Raw genomic sequence first — 25571 nt, 5'->3', positions numbered from 1 at the left:
TCGCAGGTTCTTCAGCGTTGTTGGCCTCGGAAACTCCGACATTGCACGAAGTTTTCCCGGGTCGGGGAGGATACCGTCTTTCGAGACAACGTGTCCTAAAATGGTGAGTTTTCGAGCAGCGAAGCGGCACTTCTTAAGGTTCAGCTGCAGACCAGCGGAGGCAAGGCATGTTAGCACTTGTTCGAGGCGTGCGAGATGGGTTGCAAAATCATGCGAAAACACGACAATGTCGTCTAAATAGCAGAGACACGTTTTCCATTTCAAGCCCCGCAGTACGTTGTCCATCATTCGTTCGATTGTGGCCGGCGCGTTACAGAGTCCGAACGGCATGACGTTGAACTCGTAAAGGCCACCGGGCTTCGTAAAAGCCGTCTTTGAACGATCAGCGCGGGCCATGGGTACTTGCCAGTAGCCGGATTTCAAGTCTAATGACGAGAAAGACTCGGCTCCCTTCAGGCAGTCGAGCGCGTCGTCTATGCGAGGCAGCGGGTAAACGTCCTTGCGAGTGATTTTGTTCAGGCGGCGATAATCCACACAGAATCGAATAGAGCCGTCGTTTTTTTAACGAGAACCACAGGAGAAGCCCAAGGATTCACGGATGGTCGAATGACGTTGCGTTTCAGCATGTCCGCGACTTGGTCATCAATGACACGCCGTTCGGTGGAGGACACGCGATAGGGTCGCTGTCGCTACGGTGCGTGCGTGCCAGTGTCGATCTCATGACACACAGTCGACGTGCGGCCCAAAGCGGTGTCGTAGCAGTCGAAGGATGAAGTGAAGCGGTGTAGAAGAGTAGGTAGCTCGTCACGTTCGGCCGAAGGAAGGTCGCCGTCAATGGCGCTTCTCAAAAGGGTGTCATCAGGTGGAGACTGAAGACCAAGTGCGGTGATGTCAACGGGCGTCAATTCCTCAAGTACACTGACAAGTAGACCGGGATGCACTTCTTCTACAACGCCAAGGCATTCGCCGCGAAAAAGTGTGATAGGGAACGACGTTGGGTTTGAAATAAGCATTGCTCCGGCACCAGTTGCAATATCAAGAACGGCGAACGGCATCGACAACCCTTTGCGAGCACAAATCAGACCGGATGGCTCGAAGACCGGTGGCGTCAGAAATACTGTTGCACAACAACGGCACAAGCGCAGATGAGCCAGGAGGAATGTGCGTGTCGTCATTGACACGCAACTTGGCGGTTGTCTCGTCCTGCGGGTTTTCTACCTCCGGAAACAGCTCAACTTCGGCGCGATCACAGTCAATGATGGCGTGGTGGCGCGACAAAAAGTCCCATCTGAGAATCACGTTGTGAGAGCACGCCGACAAAACGATGAGCTCGACTACATATACAACCCCTTGAATTGTGACCCGAGCAGTGCATGCGGCCAGCGGCTTTAACGGTTGCGCACTAGCGGTTCGGAGAGTAAAACCACCTATAGGTGTCGTCACTTTTCGTAGAATTCGGCAACGTTTCGCGTCAATACCAGACACCGCAGCTCCAGTGTCAATAAGCTCCAGGGTAGCAACACCATCAACACACACTTCGATTACATTGCACGACGAACAATGAGGACTTAGGCATTTCGACGTTGACGCAGTTTGTGCCTCCGAAACTGCGGCGTCTAGTTTTCCGGTCATCGTTGGTAGTACGACGACGCATCGGAGAGAATGAGCGGCGTCGTGGGGTAAGCGAACGACGGCTGACGAAGTCGCGGTTATCAGACGGAGCAGTCGTCGGCAGCCGGGTCGGAGCGTGCTCCATGGGCGGTGTCGGCGTATAGGGTAAGGGCCACGATGCGTTGCGCCCACCCGTCATGCCACGACGGCAGTAGCGTGCAACATGTCCGGCAATCCCACACGAATAGCAGATAGGGCGGTTATCCACCGTGCGCCAAGGATTCGCGAATGTAGACACTGGATGCGGGGCGACACGCATGGACCGGACGCGTTGAACCCCGGCCGTGGCATGACTCCCAGGGCTTGCAGCAGGCGCAAAGAAGGGTCCCGGCATAGTTCCAGTGTACGGTTGTGCCACGGTCTCGGCATAGGTGAAAGGCCTATGTGGCACTGGGTCGACGAAGGTCAAAGGGCATCGTAGGCTGGCATCGTAGGTTGCGGCGTTATGTCGGCGTATACCACTGGAGCTACCGCGGAATTGGGCGGTCGAGTGCTTGGTAGTGCGTCAGCGACTTGTTGTTGTATAACGCTCCTGAGGGTTGGGGCTAAATCCGACTGAGGTGGCTTCGCTATGTCGCTAACGAGAGACAGCTGACGAGCCACCTCTTCGCGAACAAACTGCTGAATTTGGGCGAAGACAACACCCCTATCCTCAGATGCCAAGCTGCAAAGGGAATGGTCGTGTTCTACGGGCTTACGAGTGAGAGCCCGCTCTCTGCGAAGTTCATCGAACTCTTGGCAAGCGTTTATGACTTCAGCAACCGTCCGAGGGTTTTTCGCGAGCAACATCTGGAAGGCATCGTCGGCTATGCCTTTAGGAATGTGCTTGATTTTGTCCTCTTCGGTCATAGCGTTGTTTTCCCGCTTACACAAGTCAAGGATGTCCTCGATGTAAGAGGTAAAGGTCTCATTCATGCACTGAGCGCGTTCGCGCAAACTCTGTTCAGCGCGCAGTTTCCGAACAGCGGGGCGCCCGAAGACCTTGGTAAATTCGGTCTTGAAGTCCGACCATGTGCGTAGATCAGCCCCGTGGTTCTTATACCAGGCCTCTGTGACACCGGTGAAGGAAAGACTGACGTTGTTCTGTTTGAGTTTATCGTCCCAATTGTTATGGGTGCTCACTCGTTCGAAGGTGGTGAGCCAATCCTCAGCATCCTGGTCATCAGTGCCGTTGAAGAAGGGGGGATCCCGCGAACGGACCGTGCCAGGGCAGATGATAGGTGCCACAGGAGGTGTGGACTCGTGGTGGCCACCCTGAGACATCCTCGAGGGAAGTGTCCGGTTGCGCAGCTCCAGGATAGATAAATGGGGACCCGAGCAGCACCGCAACCTCCACCAAAAATTGTAAAGGAGATAGTCGGCGTTCCGGTAGAAGGCTGGGCTCGTTTATTCACGAACGAGGCGTCGACGCAGACGGGGTGAGCCGAAACGACCAGCTTTTTCGCGAGACAGACGGTGAACGAGCGCGTCCTCTTCCTCGAGCGGCATCCGGCGCAGCAAGTCCACGTAGGGGGATTTACCCGTTGTGGCTGATGCTCATCACAGTTCTCATGGACGCAACATGCTTACTACAATGTATGTATGTATGTATGTATGTATGTATGTATGTATGTATGTATGTATGTATGTATGTATGTATGGCGCCACGACGTCGAGGCCCAACAGCGCCAAGTTAAGATGAGTGGTTTTTTAGTCAGTAAAAAAATATTGGAATGAATGTGTGACAGCTAAAAAATAAATAATTGGAATGAAACTCGACGACTCGTCAAACAATTCTTACGATCGCGTGTGCCTATGCTGTACACATAACTAGCAGCATTCGGGACATCACTTGATTGCACTCCAGATGAGGAGGTCGAGGATTAAAATTCCTACTCCTCTTTTATGGTACACTCAATGGCACATATCTTGTGAAGATTTCAACCATACCCCCGACATCCGTTGTGCTCGTAAGGCTTCTGTGATGGATATCTACGGTCGGTAGCACAATTGGCGCTTATCTGGTGGCACTTCTCACTCCGCTCCTTGCATTGGTCTGAAGTAGTGAGCGAAAATTCGAGGACACCTAAGCAGTTCTCAAGGGTTCTCAATAAGAAGGAACTAATGCGCATTTGGGCGTGTGAGATTCTACCTCGTGTTCTCGAAGGGACTCGTCCTCTCACAGTAGGAGACGATTTGCTTCGCTATACAAGTTCTGAATAGGCTGGGAAAAATATACGCCGTTGCATACGCTAATAAAGCTCGTGCACTCTCTGGGCGTTGTCGTCGTACAGACGATTTTCGGCACCCTGGACATGCCTGCCACGACACCGGCCAAATATCATACGCGACACTGCTACTTTTGTGATCGTGTTTGTAAGTGATACTCAATGTTTAACAAAAGAATTGCTATAACCGGTAACCAATGCGCCCCGTGCACGTCCGAAGAGAACTGCGGCCGGAATCGGTCGCCGAGTGGCATTGAAGATCTATTAAAAACGCCGAGTGAATGAAAGGTGGATGCAGCGGGAGAATTGCATTTTGGCTTTGTCGTTTTATGCCCCATCGAATAACGCACATTTTGCTGCCGTAAATGCACTGAGGGTGGTGTAAGCAGCAAATAACGCAAGTTGCCATCTTATCTTCCCGGTCCCTTTAAGAAAGGCCAAGTGATGCCCCGGTCTTTGTCACCAGTTGCGATCTCAGTGACGAGCGACGTAGAACGCCTCTGCTCTCTGCCGGAGACCGCTATTCTTTCCTCAGTGAATTTCCGGCAAATTTCTTCATTTTGCGCCGCCACGGCGCCTAGATGTGAGCAAAAGGCCCGCGAAGCTTTTTAGGGCGAAAGTTACGTCTTTCAAGTTCATTCCGCGCACCACAGTTACCCTCATCCGACAGTGCGCAAGCTGCGTTTCTATCGCTTCGCTTGCCGGTCTAGGCAAGTATAAAACGGTGGCTTCGCCTGCACCTTCTCGTCTAGGGCAGCTGGGGCTAATCTATGAAAACGCAGCGCTTACCGACTTACAGCAATGAAGGAAGAATAGCAGTAATGCCATTTTATTTTACATTGGGTTCAGGGTAGGGGGTGGCGGAGGCCAAATGACCCCGCGCCATCTAGGGCTGTGTCCGTGACGGTTTCTTGCGCTGCGAGGTCAGAACTCCCGAGAGCCTGCTCCCACAGAGAGGAGAAGGGGAAAGCGGTCGCACGAGCAGCCACAGAGGGAGTGGAGTGTCCAGCGCGCCACATGAGGGGTCGTAAAGGGAAGCGAAAGAAATGTATAGACGCACAGGATGCATGCGCAGGAAAGTGCTCCTTTGTCGGAGCTTGGTCCCTCAGTCCAGCCATCAATGGCGGGCCAGCTGGGCTGTCTGTGCCTGTCCTACCACGCATTCGAAAGTTTGAATCCAAGCAGTGATGCCGCAGGTATGACGGGGCGCTGCGAAATATCCAGCAAAGGCGCACATTCACAAAACTCAGTGCGCGAGGTCCTTGCTTTCGTTCGGGATTACCAGTGTTACAAGTGTCAAACGTGAACCGTTTTTTGCAGTCCGTAATTACATTACCAATCACACAACGGAAAGTAATTACAGTAAGTTGGGTGTCAGGCAATCTTTGTATAAAGAAAGTTGGTGTTCTTTACACAGTATACAGGGAGACAGGACCAAATTACCCTCGGGGATACGCAGCGCAAAACAACAAGTTAGCACATGGTCCAGCAACTGCACAGCCTTTGCGGGTCTTAAAAAACCGACTTCCGCAGTTTAGAGCGTCCGGTGCGGGCGTGCCGTGCAGTGCCCCCACGCTTCAACAGCACGGACACCGACTTGACGGCCATCGATGGCGAGGAGATGACCCTTCCGTGCCCCTCGTTCGGAGTTCCCGAGCCTCGCAGCGTGTGGTACAGGGACGGGCGCCGCCGCGTGTACCCGGGTCCCACGGTGCACCTGGGTGGCGACGGCGCGCTGACCCTTACTCCGGCCAGGCTGCACGACGCCGGGAGCTTCACTTGCGTGGCCATCAGCGAAGCTGGCACGGCTCAGCTCAACGTCACCCTCACTGTCTATGGTAAGCCGCTGTGAAGGGCGTCACGGCATTCATGATAGATTTCGTTGCCAGGACATCCGAAGTGGCAAACAATTCAGCTACTGAAGTGCGCAACACCCTTGTCTACAGCACTGAGTTACCTCTCAACCAGTGACCTCTCAAAACTGTGGGCTCAAACTTATAAGAAAAAACATTGAGGTCAAAATATATGGTTAAGACTTCAGATTGACAGAAAAGTTTTCTTCAATGCTTTTCGGCCGAGACAAGATAAGGCTATAAGTACAAGACCTGTGTGGTTCATAAGCGTGTTGCCGTCTGTACTAACATTGCCTCGACCAGGAAAAATGCCACCGCTGGTGTACATTCTAATCACGCCTCTAAAATTGTTGCGTCAAACCAACTCGTTACATAAAATACTGATTTAGTCCATCCGAAAGGCTGTCTTAAAAAAGATCGTGGAAAAAGCACCGCAGACATCCAAGGAATGCGATCAAGAAAAAATTACGTTTACATGACTCACCAGGCACATCAAAAATTTAAGCAACAAAACACTGAATAAAATAGCATGCCCCCGAAAAAACGTGCATGTTGATGAAATATCCCCAGGAGTTTAAGATGTAAACTTTAAACTCTGTAAAGATCTGCCGCTTGATCAACCCTAAAATAGCCAGCTTCTGACATTTGATTGCATGAACGGTTGTCCAGGCTAGATAGGCTGGCGATAATATCCCCAGGAGTTTTTAATGTAAACTTTGCACTTGGTGCAGATCTGTCAATTGATAACCCGTAAATTACCCACCTTCTGACATTTGTTTGATAAATGGTTCTCCAGCATAGACTAGGCGGGCGGAAATATCCCAGGAGATTTAAATATAAACTTTAAACTTAGTGCAGGTAGGCCGCTTTATTAGCCGAAAAAAAGATACTTCTGACATCTGATTGCATGGATGGTTCTCCAGCATATACTACGCGGGCGGTAATATCCCCAGGAGGGTTAAATGTAAACTTTACACTTGATGCTCATGCTTGAAAACCCAAAAAATTGCCGCTTGTGACATATGATTGCATGAATGGTTCTCCATCCTAGATTGGGTGGGCGGTAATATCCAAAGGAGTTTTAAATGTAAACTTAAAACTCGGTAAAGATCTGTCGCTCCATCAACCCAAAAAAAGCCAGCTTCTGAAATTTGATTGTATGAATGGTTCTCCAGCCTAGATAAGCTGGCGATAATCTCCCCAGTAGTTTTTAATGTAAACTTTGCACTTGGTGCAGATCTTTCGCTTGATAACCCGAAAAATTGCTGCTTCTGACGTCTTATTGCATTAATGCTTCTCAAGCCTAGATTAGGTAGGCGGTAATATCCCCAAGAGATTTAAATGTAAACTGTGTAATGGTGCAGATCTGCCGCTTGATAACCAGAAAAAAAAATTCGCTTCTGACATCTGATTGCATGAATGCTTCTCCAGCCTAGATTATGCGGTGGTTATATCCCCAGGAGGTTTAAATGTAACCTTTGCACTTGGTGCAGATCTGCCACTAGATATCCCGAAAAAAATACGCTTCTGACATCTGATTGCATGAATGATTCTACAGCATAGAACAGGTGGGTGGAAATATCCCCAGGAGGTTTCTATATGCACTTTACACTGGGTGCAGATCTGCCGCTTGGTAATCCGAAAAATTGCCGCTTCTGACATCTGATTCCATGAATGTTTCTCCAGCATAGATTAGGTTGGCGGTAATATTCCCAGGAGTTTTAAATGTAAACTGTGCACTTGGTGCAGATCTGCCGCTTGATAACCAGAAAAATTGCTGCTTCTGACATCTGATTGCATTAATGGTTGTCAAACCTAGATTAGCTGAGTGGTAATATCCCCATAAGTTTTAAATGTAAACTGTGTAATTGGTGCAGATCTTCCGCTTGATAACCCGAAAAAAATTCGCTTCTGACATCTGATTGCATGAATGGTGGTCCAGCATAGACGACGCTGCCGGTAATATCCCTAGGAGGTTTAAATGTAAAATTTCCACTTGGTGCACATCTGCTGCTTCATAACCCGAAAAATAGCCACTTCTGACATATCATTGTATTAATGGTTCTCCAGCATAGAATAGGCTGGCGGTAATATCCGCAGGAGGTTTACATGTAAACTTTGCACTTGGTGCATATCTGCTGGTTTATTACCCAAAACATAGCCACTCCTGACATCTGATTGCGTGAATGGTTCTCCAGGCTAAACTTGGCGGGCGGTAATATCCCCAGGAGGTGTAACTGCAAACCTTGCACTTGCTGCAAATCTGCTGCCTGACAACCCGAAAAAAATCAGCTTGTGAAATGTGATTGCATGAATGGTACTACAGCATAGATTACGTGGGCGGTAATATCCCCAGGAATTTTAAATGTAACCTTTGCACTTGCTCCAGTTCTGCCGCTCGATAACCCGAAAAATAGCCAGCTTCTGACATCTGATTGCATGAAGGGTTCTCAGGTGTAGATTATGCGGGCTGTAATAACCCCAGGAGTTTTAAATGTAAACTTTGCTCTTGCTGCAGATCTGCGGCTTGATAACCGCTAGTCGCTAACAGAAATCGCTAACAAAATTTCTGCAACCTTAGATTTCAGTCAACCTAAAGAACAAGCAGGGTTTCGTAAAGGTAATTCAATAATAGACCATATTCACACGATCAATCATGTGATAGAACAGTGCGCTGAGTATTCTGAACCCCTATATATAGCCTTCATAGATTATGAGAAAGCGTTCTACTCGGTCGAAACCCTAGCAGTTATTCAGGCATTAAGGAACCAGGGGGTAGATGAGAATTATGTAAGAATACTAGAGGATATCTACAATGGGTCTACAGCTACCATCATCCTCCATAGGGAGAGCAGTAAAATACCTATAAGGAAGGGCGTCAGACAAGGAGACACAATCTCTCCAATGTTATTCACACAATGTTTACAAGAAGTATTATGAACGTTGGATTGGTAACAGGTGGGAGTAAGGTGTAATGGAGAATACCTCAGTAACCTCAGATTTGCTGATGACGTTGCCTTGCTAAGTAACTCGGGGGACGAATTGCAAAGCATCATTTCCGCACTAGACGAACGAAGCAGAACCGTGGGCCTGAAAATACATCATTCATTCATCATTATCACCAGCCTGTCTACGCCCACTGCAGGGCAAAGGCCTCTCCCATTATTCTCCAACTACCTCGATCCTGTGCCAACTCTGACCAATTTATTTCCGCAAACTTCTTGATCTCATCTGCCCATCTAACTTTCTGCCGCCCCCTGCAACGCTTGAATTCTCTAGGGATCCACTCTGTTACCCTTAATGACCAGTGGTTATCTTGCCTTCGCATTACATGGCCTGCCCACGTCAATTTCTTCTTCTTATTTTCTACTAATATGTCTTTAACACCAGTTTGCTCCCTGACCCACTCCGCTCTCTTCTTGTCCCTTAATGTTACACCTATCATTTTTGCTCCATTGCCCGCTGAGTCGTTCTCAATTTAAGTTGAACCCTCTTAGTGAGCCTCCAAGTTTCTGGCCCGTGGGTGAGTACCAGTAAGATGCAGCTGTCATGCGCTTTCTTCTTCAGCGACAATGGTAGGCTGCTATTCATTATCTGAGAATGTCTGCCATATGCCCCCCACCCCATTCTGATCCTTCTAATTATCTCTGCCTCATAGTTGGGATCTGGGGTCACAACTTGGCCTAAGTAGATATATTTGCTTACCACTTCCACTGCCTCGCCACCTATCTGAAACTGCTGTGCTTTTCCCGAGGTTATTGATCATTACTTTTGTTTTCTGCATATAATTTTCAGGCCCACGGTTCTACTCTGTTCGCCCAGTGCGGAAAGCATGCTTTGCAATTCGTCCCCCGAGTTACTTAGCAAGGCAACGTCATCAGCAAATCTGAGGTTACTGAGGTATTCTCAATTCACCCTTAGTCCCACCTGTTCCCAATCCAAGGTTTTGAATACTTCTTGTAAGCATGCTGTGAATAACATTGGAGAGATTGTGTCTCCTTGTCTGACACCCTTCCTTATAGGTATTTTGCCGCTCTCCCTATGGAGGATGATGGTAGCTGTAGACCCATTGTAGATATCCTCTAGTATTCTTACATAATGCTCATCTACCCCCTGGTTCCGTAATGGCTGAATGACTGCTAGGGTTACGACCGAGTCAAATGCTTTCTCATAATCTATGAAGGCTATATATAGGGGTTCAGTATACTCAACGCACTTCTCTATCACCTGATTGATCATGTGAATATGGTCCATTGTTGAATAACCTTTACGGAACCCTGATTGTTCTTTAGGTTGACTGACATCTAAGGTTGCAGAGATTCGGTTAGCGATTACCTTGGTAATCACCTTGTACACGAATGACAGTAAGCTGATCGGCCTGTAATTTTTCAAGTCCTTCATGTCGCATTTCTAATGAATTAGGATGATGTTCGCCTTCTTCCAAGATTCAGGTACCATTGCGGTCATTAGGCATTGCGTATACAGGTTTGCCAGTTTTTCAAGTACAATTTCTCCGCCATCCTTCAAGAGGTCTGCTGTTATCTGATCCTCACCAGGTGCTTTGCCCCCTTTGATTTCTTTCAAAGCCTTCCTTACTTCTTCGGTCGTTACTGGTGGGATGTCTATCTCCTCTGAACTACTGTCTCGTTCGGCATTATCCTGTATGTCCCGGCTACTGTACAGATCCCTATAGAACTCCTCGGCCACTGTGACTATTTTATCCCTATTTGTGATGACATTGCCTTGCTTATCCTTAAGTGCATACATCTGATTTTTCCCCACACCAAGACGTCTCTTCACTGCTTTCAGGCTACCTCCGTTCTTTACAGCGTATTCGATCCTCTCCATATTATACTTCCGTATGTCAGCTGTCTTGCGCTTATTGATTAACTTCTAGAGCTCGGCTGGTTCTAATCTCTCAGCTGCGGTAGAGATTCTCATGATTTGCCGTTTCCTGATTAGATCTTTCGTCTCCTGTGAAAGTTTACCAGTATCCTGTCTAGCCATAGTGCCCCCGACTTCTACTGCACACTCCGTGAGAATGCGTGTAAGGTTGTCGCTGGCTTCTTGTGTCGTAAGCTCGGCTTCCTCGTTAAGGGCGGAATATCGGTTCTGCAGCGCGATCCTGAATTCTTCTACTTTACGTCTTACTGCTAGCTCATTTATCGGCTTCTTTCGTACTAGCTTGTTGATGTCCCTCCTCAAATCTAGCCTAATTCGAGATCTTACCATACGGTGGTCACTACACCTTACCCTTCCCAGCACTTCCACATCCTGCACGACGCCAGGGTTATCGCATAATATCAAATCTATTTCATTTTTTTGCTCCCCATTCGGGCTCCTCCAGGTCCACTTCCGACTCTCCCGTTTACAGAAGAAGGTATTCATTATGCGTAGGTTATTCCGTTCTGCAAACTCAACTAGTAGGTCCCCCCTGCTATTTGTACAGCCCAGACCATAGATCCCAACAGCCTTGTCTCCAGCCTGATTCTTGCCTACTTTAGCATTGAAGTCCCCCATAACTACGGTATACTGTGTTTCTACTTTTAGCCATTGCCGATTCCACATCTTCATAGAAGCGTTCCACTGCTTGGTCGTCGTGGCTGGAAGTGTTCGCGTAGCCCTGCACCACTTTGTGCTTGTACCTCTTATTGAGCCTAATTACAAGACCTGCTGCCCTTTCGTTATTGCTATAGTATTCGTCTATGTTGCCAGCTATGCTTTTATTGACTAGAAATCCCACTCCCAGTTCTCTTCTGTCCTCTAGACCACGGTAACTTAGGACGTGTCAATTTTTCAGCACCGTAAAGGCTTCGCCTGCCCTCCTAACCTCGCTAAGCCCTATTACATCCCATTTAATGCCCTCTAATTCCTCGAACAACATCTCGAGACTTGCTTCGCTAGATAAAGTTCGCAAGTTAAACGTTGCCAGGTTCAGATTCCATTAATACGCCTGAAAATTAATATGCAGAAAACTTAAGTAATGATCAATAACCTCAGGACAGCAGAACAGTTTGGGATACGAATCGAAGTAGTGGAAGTGGTAAAAGAATATATCTACTTAGGCCATGTTGTGACCCCGAATCCCAACCATGAGGCAGAGATAATTAGAAGGATGAGAATGGATTGGAGTGCATACGGCAGACATTCTCAGGTAATGAATAGCAGCCTACGATTGTCTCTCAAGAAGATAGTGTATAACAGCTGCATCTTACCGGTACTCATCTACGGGGCAGAAACTTGGGAGCTCACTAAGAGGGTTCCACTTAAATTGAGAATGACTCAGAGGGCAATGGAGCAGAAAATGATAGGTGTAACATTAAGAGACAGGAAGAGTGCGGAGGGGGTCAGGGAACAAACGCGTGGTAAGGAAATACTGGTGGAAATTAGAAGAAATGGACGTGGGAAGGCCATGTATGCGCAGGCAAGATAACCGTTGGTCATTAAGGGTAACAGAGTGGATCCGTAGAGAAGGCAAGCATAGCAGGGGGCGGCAGAAAGTTAGATTGGCGGAGGAGATCAAGAAGTTTACAGGGACAAATTGGTCACAGTTGGCACAGGTCCGGGGTAATTGGAGAATACTGGGAGAGGCCTTTGCCCTGCAGTGGGCGAGAATAGGCTAGTGATGATGGTGATGATGAACCCGAAAAAAAGCCGCTTCTGACATCTGACTGAATTAATGGTTCTACAGCCTACATTAGGGTGGCGGTAGTATACATAGGAGGTTTAAATGTGCACTTTACACTTTGTGCAGATCTGCTGCTTGATAACCCGAAAAAAAGCCGCTTCTGACATCTGATGGCGTGAAATATTCTCCAGCATAAACTTGGCGGGCAGTGATATTCCCAGGAGGTTTAACTGTAAACTTTCCACTTGCTCCTGATCTGCTGCTTTATACCCCGCAAAAATGCCGCTTCTGACATCTGACTGCAATAATGGTTCTCAGAGATACACTAGGGGGGCGGTAATATGCCCAGGAGGTTTAAATGTACACTTTACACTTGGTGCAGATCTGCTGCTTGATAACCCGAAAAAAGCCGCTTCTGAAATCTGACCGCGTGAAAAGTTCTCCGCATAAACTTGGCGGGCGGTAATATTCGTAGAGGTAACTGTAAACTTTGCACTCGGTGCTGCTTCATACCACGAAACGCTCCTGACATCTGACTGCAATAAAGGTTCTCCAGCATGTACTAGGCGGGCGGTAATATGCCGAGGAGGTTTAAATGTACACTTTACACTTGGTGCAGATCTGCTGCTTGATAACCCGAAAAAAAGCTGCTTCTGACACCTGATTGCATGAATGATTCTCCAGCATAAACTTGACGGGCAGTAATATCCCCAGGATGTTTAACTGTAAACTTTGCACTTGCTGCAGATCTGCTGCTTGATAACCCGAAAAAATGCCGCTTCTAACATCTGATTGCACGAATGATTCTCCAGCATAAACGTGGCAGGCGGTAATATTCCCAGGAGGTTTAAATGCACACTTTGCTCTTGCTGCTGATCTGTTGCTTTATACCCCCCAAAAAAGCCCTTTGTGACATCTGACTGCATTAATGCTTCTGTGGAGAAACGGACGAGCCGCGGAGCCCCTCCCGATGATGCCTTTATTCGAACACACTTCTTCTGATGATAGCGGGGCATGAGAGAGGGATATCCACTTATTTCACATCATATTCTCCAGCATAGACTAGGCGGGTGGTAATGTGCCCAGGAGGCTTAAAAGTACACTTCACACTTGGTGCAGATCTACTGCTTGATAACCCAAAAAAAGGCCGCTTCTGACATCTGATTGCACGAATGAATCTCCAGCATAAACGTGGCAGGTGGTAATTTTCCCAGGAGGTTTAAATGTACAATTTGCACTAGCTGCAGATCTGCTGCTTGATGACCGGAAAATCCCGCTTCTGACATATGATTGCATGAATGGGTGGATTGCTATGCGGGTGGAAATATCCCCAGGAGTTTTAAATGTAAACTTCGCACTTGGTGCAGATCTGCCCCTTGATAGGCCGAAAATAGCCGCTTCTGACATCTCATTGCAGGAATGTTACGCCAACCCAGATTTGGCAGGTGGCAATACCCCAGGAGTTTTAAATGTACACTTTGCAGGTGAAAAACCAGCGAAATAGACGGAAGACGTAGAAGAGACGAGACAACACACGCTGGACTAGCAACTGAAAATTTAATTGAAAAACAGTAACAACCAGAGAACGACCAAGCCTACGCATGCGCAACAAGTACGCACGTTCTGATAAAACGCTACGTCTTCCGTCTATTTCGCTGGTTTTTCACCTTCAAAATGTACCAACTGGCCCAGCAAGCTGCACTTCTTCAGTACACTTTGCACTTGGTGCAGATCTGACGCTTGATAACCCGAACACTAGTGGCTTCTGACATCTGAGTGCATTAATGGTTCTCCTACATAGACTAGGCGGGCGGTAATATTCCCAGGAGGATTAAATGTACACTTTGAACTTGGTGCAGTTCTGCTGCTTGATATACTGACAAAAAGCCACCTCTGACATCTGATGGCGTGAAATATTCTCCAGCATAACCTTGGCGGGCGGCAATATTGGTAGAGGTTTAACTGTAAACCTTCCACTTGGTGCTCATCTACTCCTTTATACCCCGCAAAAAAGCCGCTTCTGACATCTGAGTGCATTATTGGTTCTCCTACATGGACTAGATGGGCGGTAATATGCCCAGGAGGTTTAAATGTACATTTTACACTTGGTGCAGTTCTGCTGCTTGATATACTGAAAAAAAGCCACCTCTGACATCTGATGGCGTGAAATATTCTCCAGCATAAATTTGGCGGGCGGCAATATTGGTAGAGGTTTAACTGTAAACCTTCCACTTGGTGCTCATCTGCTCCTTTATACCTCGCAAAAAAGCCGCTTCTGACATCTGAGTGCATTATTGGTTCTCCTACATGGACTAGGTGGGCGGTAATATGCCCAGGAGGTTTAAATGTACACTTTACACTTGGTGCAGTTCTGCTGCTCGATATACTGAAAAAAAGCCACCTCTGACATCTGATGGCGTGAAATATTCTCCAGCATAAACTTGGCGGGCGGCAATATTGGTAGAGGTTTAACTGTAAACCTTCCACTTGGTGCTCATCTGCTCTTTTATACCCCGCAAAAAAGCCGCGTCTGACATCTGAGTGCATTATTGGTTCTCCTACATGGACAAGGCGGGCGGAAATATGCCCAGGAGGATTATATGTACACTTTGAACTTGGTGCAGTTCTGCTGCTTGATATACTGAAAAAAAGCCACCTCTGACATCTGATGGCGTGAAATATTCTCCAGCATAAACTTGGCAGGCGGGAATATTGGTAGAGGTTTAACTGTAAACCTTCCACTTGGTGCTCATCTGCTCCCTTATACCCCGCAAAAAAGCCGCTTCTGACATCTGAGTGCATTAATGGTTCTCCTACATAGACTAGGCGGGCGGTAATATGCCCAGGAGGATTAAATGTACACTTTGAACTTGGTGCAGTTCTGCTGCTTGATATACTGAAAAAAAGCCACCTCTGACATCTGATGGCGTGAAATATTCTCCAGCATAAACTTGGCGGGCGGCAATATTGTTAGAGGTTTAACTGTAAACCTTCCACTTGGTGCTCATCTGCTCCCTTATACCCCGCAAAAAAGCCGCTTCTGACATCTGAGTGCATTAATGGTTCTCCTACATAGACTAGGCGGACGGTAATATGCCCAGGAGGATTAAATGTACACTTTGAACTTGGTGCAGTTCTGCTGCTTGATATACTGAAAACAAGCCACCTCTGCCCATCTCCCTTACTTCATGCCTCGGGAAACTGCTTGAACACATGGTTTACAATCGCCTCACGGCGTACATAGAAGAAAACAACCTCTTCCCCACGACCATGTACGGCTTTCGACCTCAACTGTCTACCCAAGACGTCCTCCTGCAGCTCAAGGAAGACCTCCTCAATAACCTTCCGAAGCATCACAAACACTGTATCCTCGCTCTCGACATCAAGAGTGCGTTCGATAACGTTTCCCACGACGCCCTACTAAACAGCCTGGCCACTCTCCATGTTGGGACACGACTATACAACTATGTGAGAGCCTTCCTTACCAACCGCACCGCTACAGTGGGGATCTCTCATTTACGCACACCCTCCTTCCCAGCGCTTCCCCGAGGAACACCACAAGGCTCCGTCATTTCTCCTTTGCTATTTAACATAGCTCTCAAAGATCTGCCTCCACTACTGGACACCGTCCCATCCCTCCACCATGCCCTATATGCCGACGACCTTACCATATGGACCAACTCAGGTTCCATGGGCGAACAACAAGAATCGCTTCAACGAGCCATCGACATCACTACCATATATCTATCTAAATGTGGTCTTACCTGCTCCCCGGAAAAATCCGCACTGCTAACCCTTCAGCAGAGAACTCGGGGACGACGCACGGCGCCGACGCCGGACCCGGCTCTTACTATAGAGACTCGTCCCGTTCCTGTAGTAACCCATCTCAGGGTACTCGGACTGACAATCCCACGAGATGGCTCCGGCTCGCACACCATCCTCGCACTTCAACGCACAGTTACTCAATTGGCACAACTAGTTAAGAGCATCACCCACCAACGTACTGGTCTCAAAGAAGCTGAAACTGCCCGTCTGGTTCAAGCTTTTCTCATCTGTCGCCTTACATACGGAGCTCCTTACCTGTCACTCAAACCAGCAGAGCACAAGAAACTTGACATTTTAATTAGGCAAGCATACAAAATTGCACTCGGCCTCCCCACTAACACCTCTACTGACTTGTTTTTACGCTTGGGAATTCATAATACTTGGACAGAGCTGTGCGAAGCCCAACGAACTTCGCAATTCCAACGCCTTAAGCTTACACCCACTGGCTGTAGTACTTTAGCTCGCCTGGGCTATCCGACCCCGACCCAGCCTCACCGCCTGGCACGTCTTCCCCCCCTACTACGCGCTCGCATTAAAGTTGCCCCGCTACCCCGGAACATGCACCCAGGCATCCACGATGGTCGTCGCACCGCGCGAACCAACTACATCCGCACCCACTACCAGCATCTGCCGGACACGCTTTACGTCGATGCATCCCCATACACCAACCGATCGACTTACGCCGTCGCGACTGTAGATAGTCAAAAACGTACCGTCGCCATTGCCTCCACGCGAGCCTCAACACAAACTGAAGCGGAAGAGATAGCCATTGCGCTGTCCCTTACCTCCACTCGTCGTGACTACGTGACAGTAATCACGGACTCGCAGGAAGCCTGCCGACACCTTCAAAAAGGTCTACTCCCTCGCACTGCCCTACGCATCATTGAACACTCCTCTTACCTCCCTGAGGAATGCCACATTTTATGGACCCCTGGCCATTGTGGGTTGGCCGGCAATGAAGCGGCGCACGACGCGGCCCGAGAAGTGGTACACCGGGCCATTGCCCACGACCCCCCTCCTACTACCCTGGATGCCCACCCCCTACTCACCTACAATGACATACTCACACACTACAAGCTCTCTCGTCGCACCTTCCCTCCACCTCACCTGTCTCTAACAAAAGCCGATGAAATCACTCTCCGGCAACTTCAAACCCGGACCTTCCCTCACAATACACTTTGGCATTTGATTTTCCCCACCTCTCACTCACCACAGTGCAAGTTTTGCCCCGAAAGGGGTACACTTTATCACATTGTATGGGAATGCTCCCACACACCCAACCTCCCTCCAAATCCCCACCCCTCCCCTTCACAGTGGGCGGCGCAGCTGTCCAGCTCTGAACCCGGCTCCCAGCTTAACCTGGTGAGACGGGCCCGGACTGCCAGCCAGAGCCAGGGACTCCTGGACTAAGGAGTCTCCCCACTGGTCTGCCTCCACTCACGGAGTCAGATTGGGCCTGAATAAAAGTTTTTTCCTCCTCCTCCTGACATCTGATGGCGTGAAATATTCTCCAGCATAAACTTGGCGGGCAGCAATATTGGTAGAGGTTTAACTGTAAACCTTCCACTTGGTGCTCTTCTGCTCCTTTATACCCCGCAAAAAAGCCGCTTCTGACATCTGAGTGCATTATTGGTTCTCCTACATGGACTAGGCGGGCGGTAATATGCCCAGGAGGATTAAATGTACACTTTGAACTTGGTGCAGTTCTGCTGCTTGATATACTGAAAAAAAGCCACCTCTGACATCTGATGGCGTGAAATATTCTCCAGCATAAACTTGGCGGGCGGCAATATTGGTAGAGGTTTAACTGTAAACCTTCCACTTGGTGCTCATCTGCTCCTTTATACCCCGCAAAAAAGCCGCTTCTGACATCTGAGTGCATTATTGGTTCTCCTACATAGACTAGGCGGGCGGTAATATGCCCAGGAGGATTAAATGTACACTTTGAACTTGGTGCAGTTCTGCTGCTTTATATACTGAAAAAAAGCCACCTCTGACGTCTGATGGCGTGAAATATTCTCCAGCATAAACTTGGCGGGCGGCAATATTGTTAGAGGTTTAACTGTAAACCTTCCACTTGGTGCTCATCTGCTCCTTTATACCCCGCAAAAAAGCCGCTTCTAACATCTGAGTGCATTATTGGTTCTCCTACATGGACTAGGCGGGCGGTAATATGCCCAGGAGGATTAAATGTACACTTTGAACTTGGTGCAGTTCTGCTGCTTGATATACTGAAAAAAAGCCACCTCTGACATCTGATGGCGTGAAATATTCTCCAGCATAAACTTGGCGGGCGGCAATATTGGTAGAGGTTTAACTGTAAACCTTCCACTTGGTGCTCATCTGCTCCCTTATACCCCGCAAAAAAGCCGCTTCTGACATCTGAGTGCATTAATGGTTCTCCTACATAGACTAGGCGGGCGGTAATATGCCCAGGAGGATTAAATGTACACTTTGAACTTGGTGCAGTTCTGCTGCTTGATATACTGAAAAAAAGCCACCTCTGACATCTGATGGCGTGAAATATTCTCCAGCATAAACTTGGCGGGCGGCAATATTGGTAGAGGTTTAACTGTAAACCTTCCACTTGGTGCTCATCTGCTCCCTTATACCCCGCAAAAAAGCCGCTTCTGACATCTGAGTGCATTAATGGTTCTCCTACATAGACTAGGCGGGCGGTAATATGCCCAGGAGGATTAAATGTACACTTTGAACTTGGTGCAGTTCTGCTGCTTGATATACTGAAAAAAAGCCACCTCTGACATCTGATGGCGTGAAATATTCTCCAGCATAAACTTGGCGGGCGGCAATATTGGTAGAGGTTTAACTGTAAACCTTCCACTTGGTGCTCATCTGCTCCTTTATACCCCGCAAAAAAGCCGCTTCTGACATCTGAGTGCAATTTTGGTTCTCCTACATGGACTAGGCGGGCGGTAATATGCCCAGGAGGATTAAATGTACACTTTGAACTTGGTGCAGTTCTGCTGCTTGATATACTGAAAAAAAGCCACCTCTGACATCTGATGGCGTGAAATATTCTCCAGCATAAACTTGGCGGGCGGCAATATTAGTAGAGGTTTAACTGTAAACCTCCACGTGGTGCTCATCTGCTCCCTTATACCCCGCAAAAAAGCCGCTTCTGACATCTGAGTGCATTATTGGTTCTCCTACATAGACTAGGCGGGCGGTAATATGCCCAGGAGGATTAAATGTACACTTTGAACTTGGTGCAGTTCTGCTGCTTGATATACTGAAAAAAAGCCACCTCTGACATCTGATGGCGTGAAATATTCTCCAGCATAAACTTGGCGGGCGGCAATATTGGTAGAGGTTTAACTGTAAACCTTCCACTTGGTGCTCATCTGCTCCCTTATACCCCGCAAAAAAGCCGCTTCTGACATCTGAGTGCATTATTGGTTCTCCTACATAGACTAGGCGGGCGGTAATATGCCCAGGAGGATTAAATGTACACTTTGAACTTGGTGCAGTTCTGCTGCTTGATATACTGAAAAAAAGCCACCTCTGACATCTGATCGCGTGAAATATTCTCCAGCATAAACTTGGCGGGCGGCAATATTAGTAGAGGTTTAACTGTAAACCTTCCACTTGGTGCTCATCTGCTCCCTTATACCCCGCAAAAAAGCCGCTTCTGACATCTGAGTGCATTATTGGTTCTCCTACATAGACTAGGCGGGCGGTAATATGCCCAGGAGGATTAAATGTACACTTTGAACTTGGTGCAGTTCTGCTGCTTGATATACTGAAAAAAAGCCACCTCTGACATCTGATGGCGTGAAATATTCTCCAGCATAAACTTGGCGGGCGGCAATATTAGTAGAGGTTTAACTGTAAACCTTCCACTTGGTGCTCATCTGCTCCCTTATACCCCGCAAAAAAGCCGCTTCTGACATCTGAGTGCATTATTGGTTCTCCTACATAGACTAGGCGGGCGCTAATATGCCCAGGAGGATTAAATGTACACTTTGAACTTGGTGCAGTTCTGCTGCTTGATATACTGAAAAAAAGCCACCTCTGACATCTGATGGCGTGAAATATTCTCCAGCATAAACTTGGCGGGCGGCAATATTAGTAGAGGTTTAACTGTAAACCTTCCACTTGGTGCTCATCTGCTCCCTTATACCCCGCAAAAAAGCCGCTTCTGACATCTGAGTGCATTATTGGTTCTCCTACATAGACTAGGCGGGCGGTAATATGCCCAGGAGGATTAAATGTACACTTTGAACTTGGTGCAGTTCTGCTGCTTGATATACTGAAAAAAAGCCACCTCTGACATCTGATGGCGTGAAATATTCTCCAGCATAAACTTGGCGGGCGGCAATATTGGTAGAGGTTTAACTGTAAACCTTCCACTTGGTGCTCATCTGTTCCTTTATACCCCGCAAAAAAGCCGCTTCTGACATCTGAGTGCATTATTGGTTCTCCTACATGGACTAGGCGGGCGGTAATATGCCCAGGAGGATTAAATGCACACTTTGAACTTGGTGCAGTTCTGCTGCTTGATATACTGAAAAAAAGCCACCTCTGACATCTGATGGCATGAAATATTCTCCAGCATAAATTTGGCGGACGGCAATATTGGTAGAGGTTTAACTGTAAACCTTCCACTTGGTGCTCATCTGCTCCCTTATACCCCGCAAAAAAGCCGCTTCTGACATCTGAGTGCAATTTTGGTTCTCCTACATGGACTAGGCGGGCGGTAATATGCCCAGGAGGATTAAATGTACACTTTGAACTTGGTGCAGTTCTGCTGCTTGATATACTGAAAAAAAGCCACCTCTGACATCTGATGGCGTGAAATATTCTCCAACATAAACTTGGCGGGCGGCAATATTGGTAGAGGTTTCACTGTAAACCTTCCACTTGGTGCTCATCTGCTCCCTTATACCCCGCAAAAAAGCCGCTTCTGACATCTGAGTGCAATTTTGGTTCTCCTACATGGACTAGGCGGGCGGTAATATGCCCAGGAGGATTAAATGTACACTTTGAACTTGGTGCAGTTCTGCTGCTTGATATACTGAAAAAAAGCCACCTCTGACATCTGATGGCGTGAAATATTCTCCAGCATAAACTTGGCGGGCGGCAATATTGGTAGAGGTTTAACTGTAAACCTTCCACTTGGTGCTCATCTGCTCCCTTATACCCCGCAAAAAAGCCGCTTCTGACATCTGAGTGCAATTTTGGTTCTCCTACATGGACTAGGCGGGCGGTAATATGCCCAGGAGGATTAAATGTACATTTTGAACTTGGTGCAGTTCTGCTGCTTGATATACTGAAAAAAAGCCACCTCTGACATCTGATGGCGTGAAATATTCTCCAGCATAAACTTGGCGGGCGGCAATATTGGTAGAGGTTTAACTGTAAACCTTCCACTTGGTGCTCATCTGCTCCTTTATACCCCGCAAAAAAGCCGCTTCTGACATCTGAGTGCATTATTGGTTCTCCTACATGGACTAGGCGGGCGGTAATATGCCCAGGAGGATTAAATGTACACTTTGAACTTGGTGCAGTTCTGCTGCTTGATATACTGAAAAAAAAACACCTCTGACATCTGATGGCGTGGAATATTCTCCAGCATAAACTTGGCGGGCGGCAATATTGGTAGAGGTTTAACTGTAAACCTTCCACTTGGTGCTCATCTGCTCCCTTACACCCCGCAAAAAAGCCGCTTCTGACATCTGAGTGCAATTTTGGTTCTCCTACATGGACTAGGCGGGCGGTAATATGCCCAGGAGGATTAAATGTACACTTTGAACTTGGTGCAGTTCTGCTGCTTGATATACTGAAAAAAAGCCACCTCTGACATCTGATGGCGTGAAATATTCTCCAGCATAAACTTGGCGGGCGGCAATATTAGTAGAGGTTTAACTGTAAACCTCCACTTGGTGCTCATCTGCTCCCTTATACCCCGCAAAAAAGCCGCTTCTGACATCTGAGTGCATTATTGGTTCTCCTACATAGACTAGGCGGGCGGTAATATGCCCAGGAGGATTAAATGTACACTTTGAACTTGGTGCAGTTCTGCTGCTTGATATACTGAAAAAAAGCCACCTCTGACATCTGATGGCGTGAAATATTCTCCAGCATAAACTTGGCGGGCGGCAAAATTGGTAGAGGTTTAACTGTAAACCTTCCACTTGGTGCTCATCTGCTCCCTTATACCCCGCAAAAAAGCCGCTTCTGACATCTGAGTGCATTATTGGTTCTCCTACATAGACTAGGCGGGCGGTAATATGCCCAGGAGGATTAAATGTACACTTTGAACTTGGTGCAGTTCTGCTGCTTGATATACTGAAAAAAAGCCACCTCTGACATCTGATCGCGTGAAATATTCTCCAGCATAAACTTGGCGGGCGGCAATATTAGTAGAGGTTTAACTGTAAACCTTCCACTTGGTGCTCATCTGCTCCCTTATACCCCGCAAAAAAGCCGCTTCTGACATCTGAGTGCATTATTGGTTCTCCTACATAGACTAGGCGGGCGGTAATATGCCCAGGAGGATTAAATGTACACTTTGAACTTGGTGCAGTTCTGCTGCTTGATATACTGAAAAAAAGCCACCTCTGACATCTGATGGCGTGAAATATTCTCCAGCATAAACTTGGCGGGCGGCAATATTAGTAGAGGTTTAACTGTAAACCTTCCACTTGGTGCTCATCTGCTCCCTTATACCCCGCAAAAAAGCCGCTTCTGACATCTGAGTGCATTATTGGTTCTCCTACATAGACTAGGCGGGCGCTAATATGCCCAGGAGGATTAAATGTACACTTTGAACTTGGTGCAGTTCTGCTGCTTGATATACTGAAAAAATACCACCTCTGACATCTGATGGCGTGAAATATTCTCCAGCATAAACTTGGCGGGCGGCAATATTAGTAGAGGTTTAACTGTAAACCTTCCACTTGGTGCTCATCTGCTCCCTTATACCCCGCAAAAAAGCCGCTTCTGACATCTGAGTGCATTATTGGTTCTCCTACATAGACTAGGCGGGCGGTAATATGCCCAGGAGGATTAAATGTACACTTTGAACTTGGTGCAGTTCTGCTGCTTGATATACTGAAAAAAAGCCACCTCTGACATCTGATGGCGTGAAATATTCTCCAGCATAAACTTGGCGGGCGGCAATATTGGTAGAGGTTTAACTGTAAACCTTCCACTTGGTGCTCATCTGTTCCTTTATACCCCGCAAAAAAGCCGCTTCTGACATCTGAGTGCATTATTGGTTCTCCTACATGGACTAGGCGGGCGGTAATATGCCCAGGAGGATTAAATGCACACTTTGAACTTGGTGCAGTTCTGCTGCTTGATATACTGAAAAAAGCCACCTCTGACATCTGATGGCATGAAATATTCTCCAGCATAAACTTGGCGGACGGCAATATTGGTAGAGGTTTAACTGTAAACCTTCCACTTGGTGCTCATCTGCTCCCTTATACCCCGCAAAAAAGCCGCTTCTGACATCTGAGTGCAATTTTGGTTCTCCTACATGGACTAGGCGGGCGGTAATATGCCCAGGAGGATTAAATGTACACTTTGAACTTGGTGCAGTTCTGCTGCTTGATATACTGAAAAAAAGCCACCTCTGACATCTGATGGCGTGAAATATTCTCCAACATAAACTTGGCGGGCGGCAATATTGGTAGAGGTTTCACTGTAAACCTTCCACTTGGTGCTCATCTGCTCCCTTATACCCCGCAAAAAATCCGCTTCTGACATCTGAGTGCAATTTTGGTTCTCCTACATGGACTAGGCGGGCGGTAATATGCCCAGGAGGATTAAATGTACACTTTGAACTTGGTGCAGTTCTGCTGCTTGATATACTGAAAAAAAGCCACCTCTGACATCTGATGGCGTGAAATATTCTCCAGCATAAACTTGGCGGGCGGCAATATTGGTAGAGGTTTAACTGTAAACCTTCCACTTGGTGCTCATCTGCTCCCTTATACCCCGCAAAAAAGCCGCTTCTGACATCTGAGTGCAATTTTGGTTCTCCTACATGGACTAGGCGGGCGGTAATATGCCCAGGAGGATTAAATGTACATTTTGAACTTGGTGCAGTTCTGCTGCTTGATATACTGAAAAAAAGCCACCTCTGACATCTGATGGCGTGAAATATTCTCCAGCATAAACTTGGCGGGCGGCAATATTGGTAGAGGTTTAACTGTAAACCTTCCACTTGGTGCTCATCTGCTCCTTTATACCCCGCAAAAAAGCCGCTTCTGACATCTGAGTGCATTATTGGTTCTCCTACATGGACTAGGCGGGCGGTAATATGCCCAGGAGGATTAAATGTACACTTTGAACTTGGTGCAGTTCTGCTGCTTGATATACTGAAAAAAAAACACCTCTGACATCTGATGGCGTGGAATATTCTCCAGCATAAACTTGGCGGGCGGCAATATTGGTAGAGGTTTAACTGTAAACCTTCCACTTGGTGCTCATCTGCTCCCTTATACCCCGCAAAAAAGCCGCTTCTGACATCTGAGTGCAATTTTGGTTCTCCTACATGGACTAGGCGGGCGGTAATATGCCCAGGAGGATTAAATGTACACTTTGAACTTGGTGCAGTTCTGCTGCTTGATATACTGAAAAAAAGCCACCTCTGACATCTGATGGCGTGAAATATTCTCCAGCATAAACTTGGCGGGCGGCAATATTAGTAGAGGTTTAACTGTAAACCTCCACTTGGTGCTCATCTGCTCCCTTATACCCCGCAAAAAAGCCGCTTCTGACATCTGAGTGCATTATTGGTTCTCCTACATAGACTAGGCGGGCGGTAATATGCCCAGGAGGATTAAATGTACACTTTGAACTTGGTGCAGTTCTGCTGCTTGATATACTGAAAAAAAGCCACCTCTGACATCTGATGGCGTGAAATATTCTCCAGCATAAACTTGGCGGGCGGCAAAATTGGTAGAGGTTTAACTGTAAACCTTCCACTTGGTGCTCATCTGCTCCCTTATACCCCGCAAAAAAGCCGCTTCTGACATCTGAGTGCATTATTGGTTCTCCTACATAGACTAGGCGGGCGGTAATATGCCCAGGAGGATTAAATGTACACTTTGAACTTGGTGCAGTTCTGCTGCTTGATATACTGAAAAAAAGCCACCTCTGACATCTGATCGCGTGAAATATTCTCCAGCATAAACTTGGCGGGCGGCAATATTAGTAGAGGTTTAACTGTAAACCTTCCACTTGGTGCTCATCTGCTCCCTTATACCCCGCAAAAAAGCCGCTTCTGACATCTGAGTGCATTATTGGTTCTCCTACATAGACTAGGCGGGCGGTAATATGCCCAGGAGGATTAAATGTACACTTTGAACTTGGTGCAGTTCTGCTGCTTGATATACTGAAAAAAAGCCACCTCTG

General features: G+C 47.5%; 1 protein-coding gene across 1 annotated transcript in view; it reads left to right on the top strand.

Annotated features, from left to right (window-relative positions):
• LOC144177904 (hemicentin-1-like) overlaps positions 1-25571 on the top strand; it is a 299755-nt gene that overhangs the window by 85592 nt on the left and 188592 nt on the right. The window contains exon 6 of the mRNA XM_077705496.1: positions 5444-5716. Within this exon, the coding sequence (XP_077561622.1) occupies positions 5444-5716 (273 nt within the window). The remainder of the gene's footprint in view (positions 1-5443; positions 5717-25571) is intronic.

The sequence above is a fragment of the Haemaphysalis longicornis genome, unplaced genomic scaffold (assembly GCF_048455015.1).
Source record: "Haemaphysalis longicornis isolate Haplotype H1 unplaced genomic scaffold, Haemaphysalis longicornis Haplotype H1 scaffold_1, whole genome shotgun sequence".
Classification (NCBI taxonomy): domain Eukaryota; kingdom Metazoa; phylum Arthropoda; class Arachnida; order Ixodida; family Ixodidae; genus Haemaphysalis; species Haemaphysalis longicornis.
Note: the sequence above shows the minus strand (reverse complement) of the source record. Positions and strands in the feature narration are given on the sequence as shown.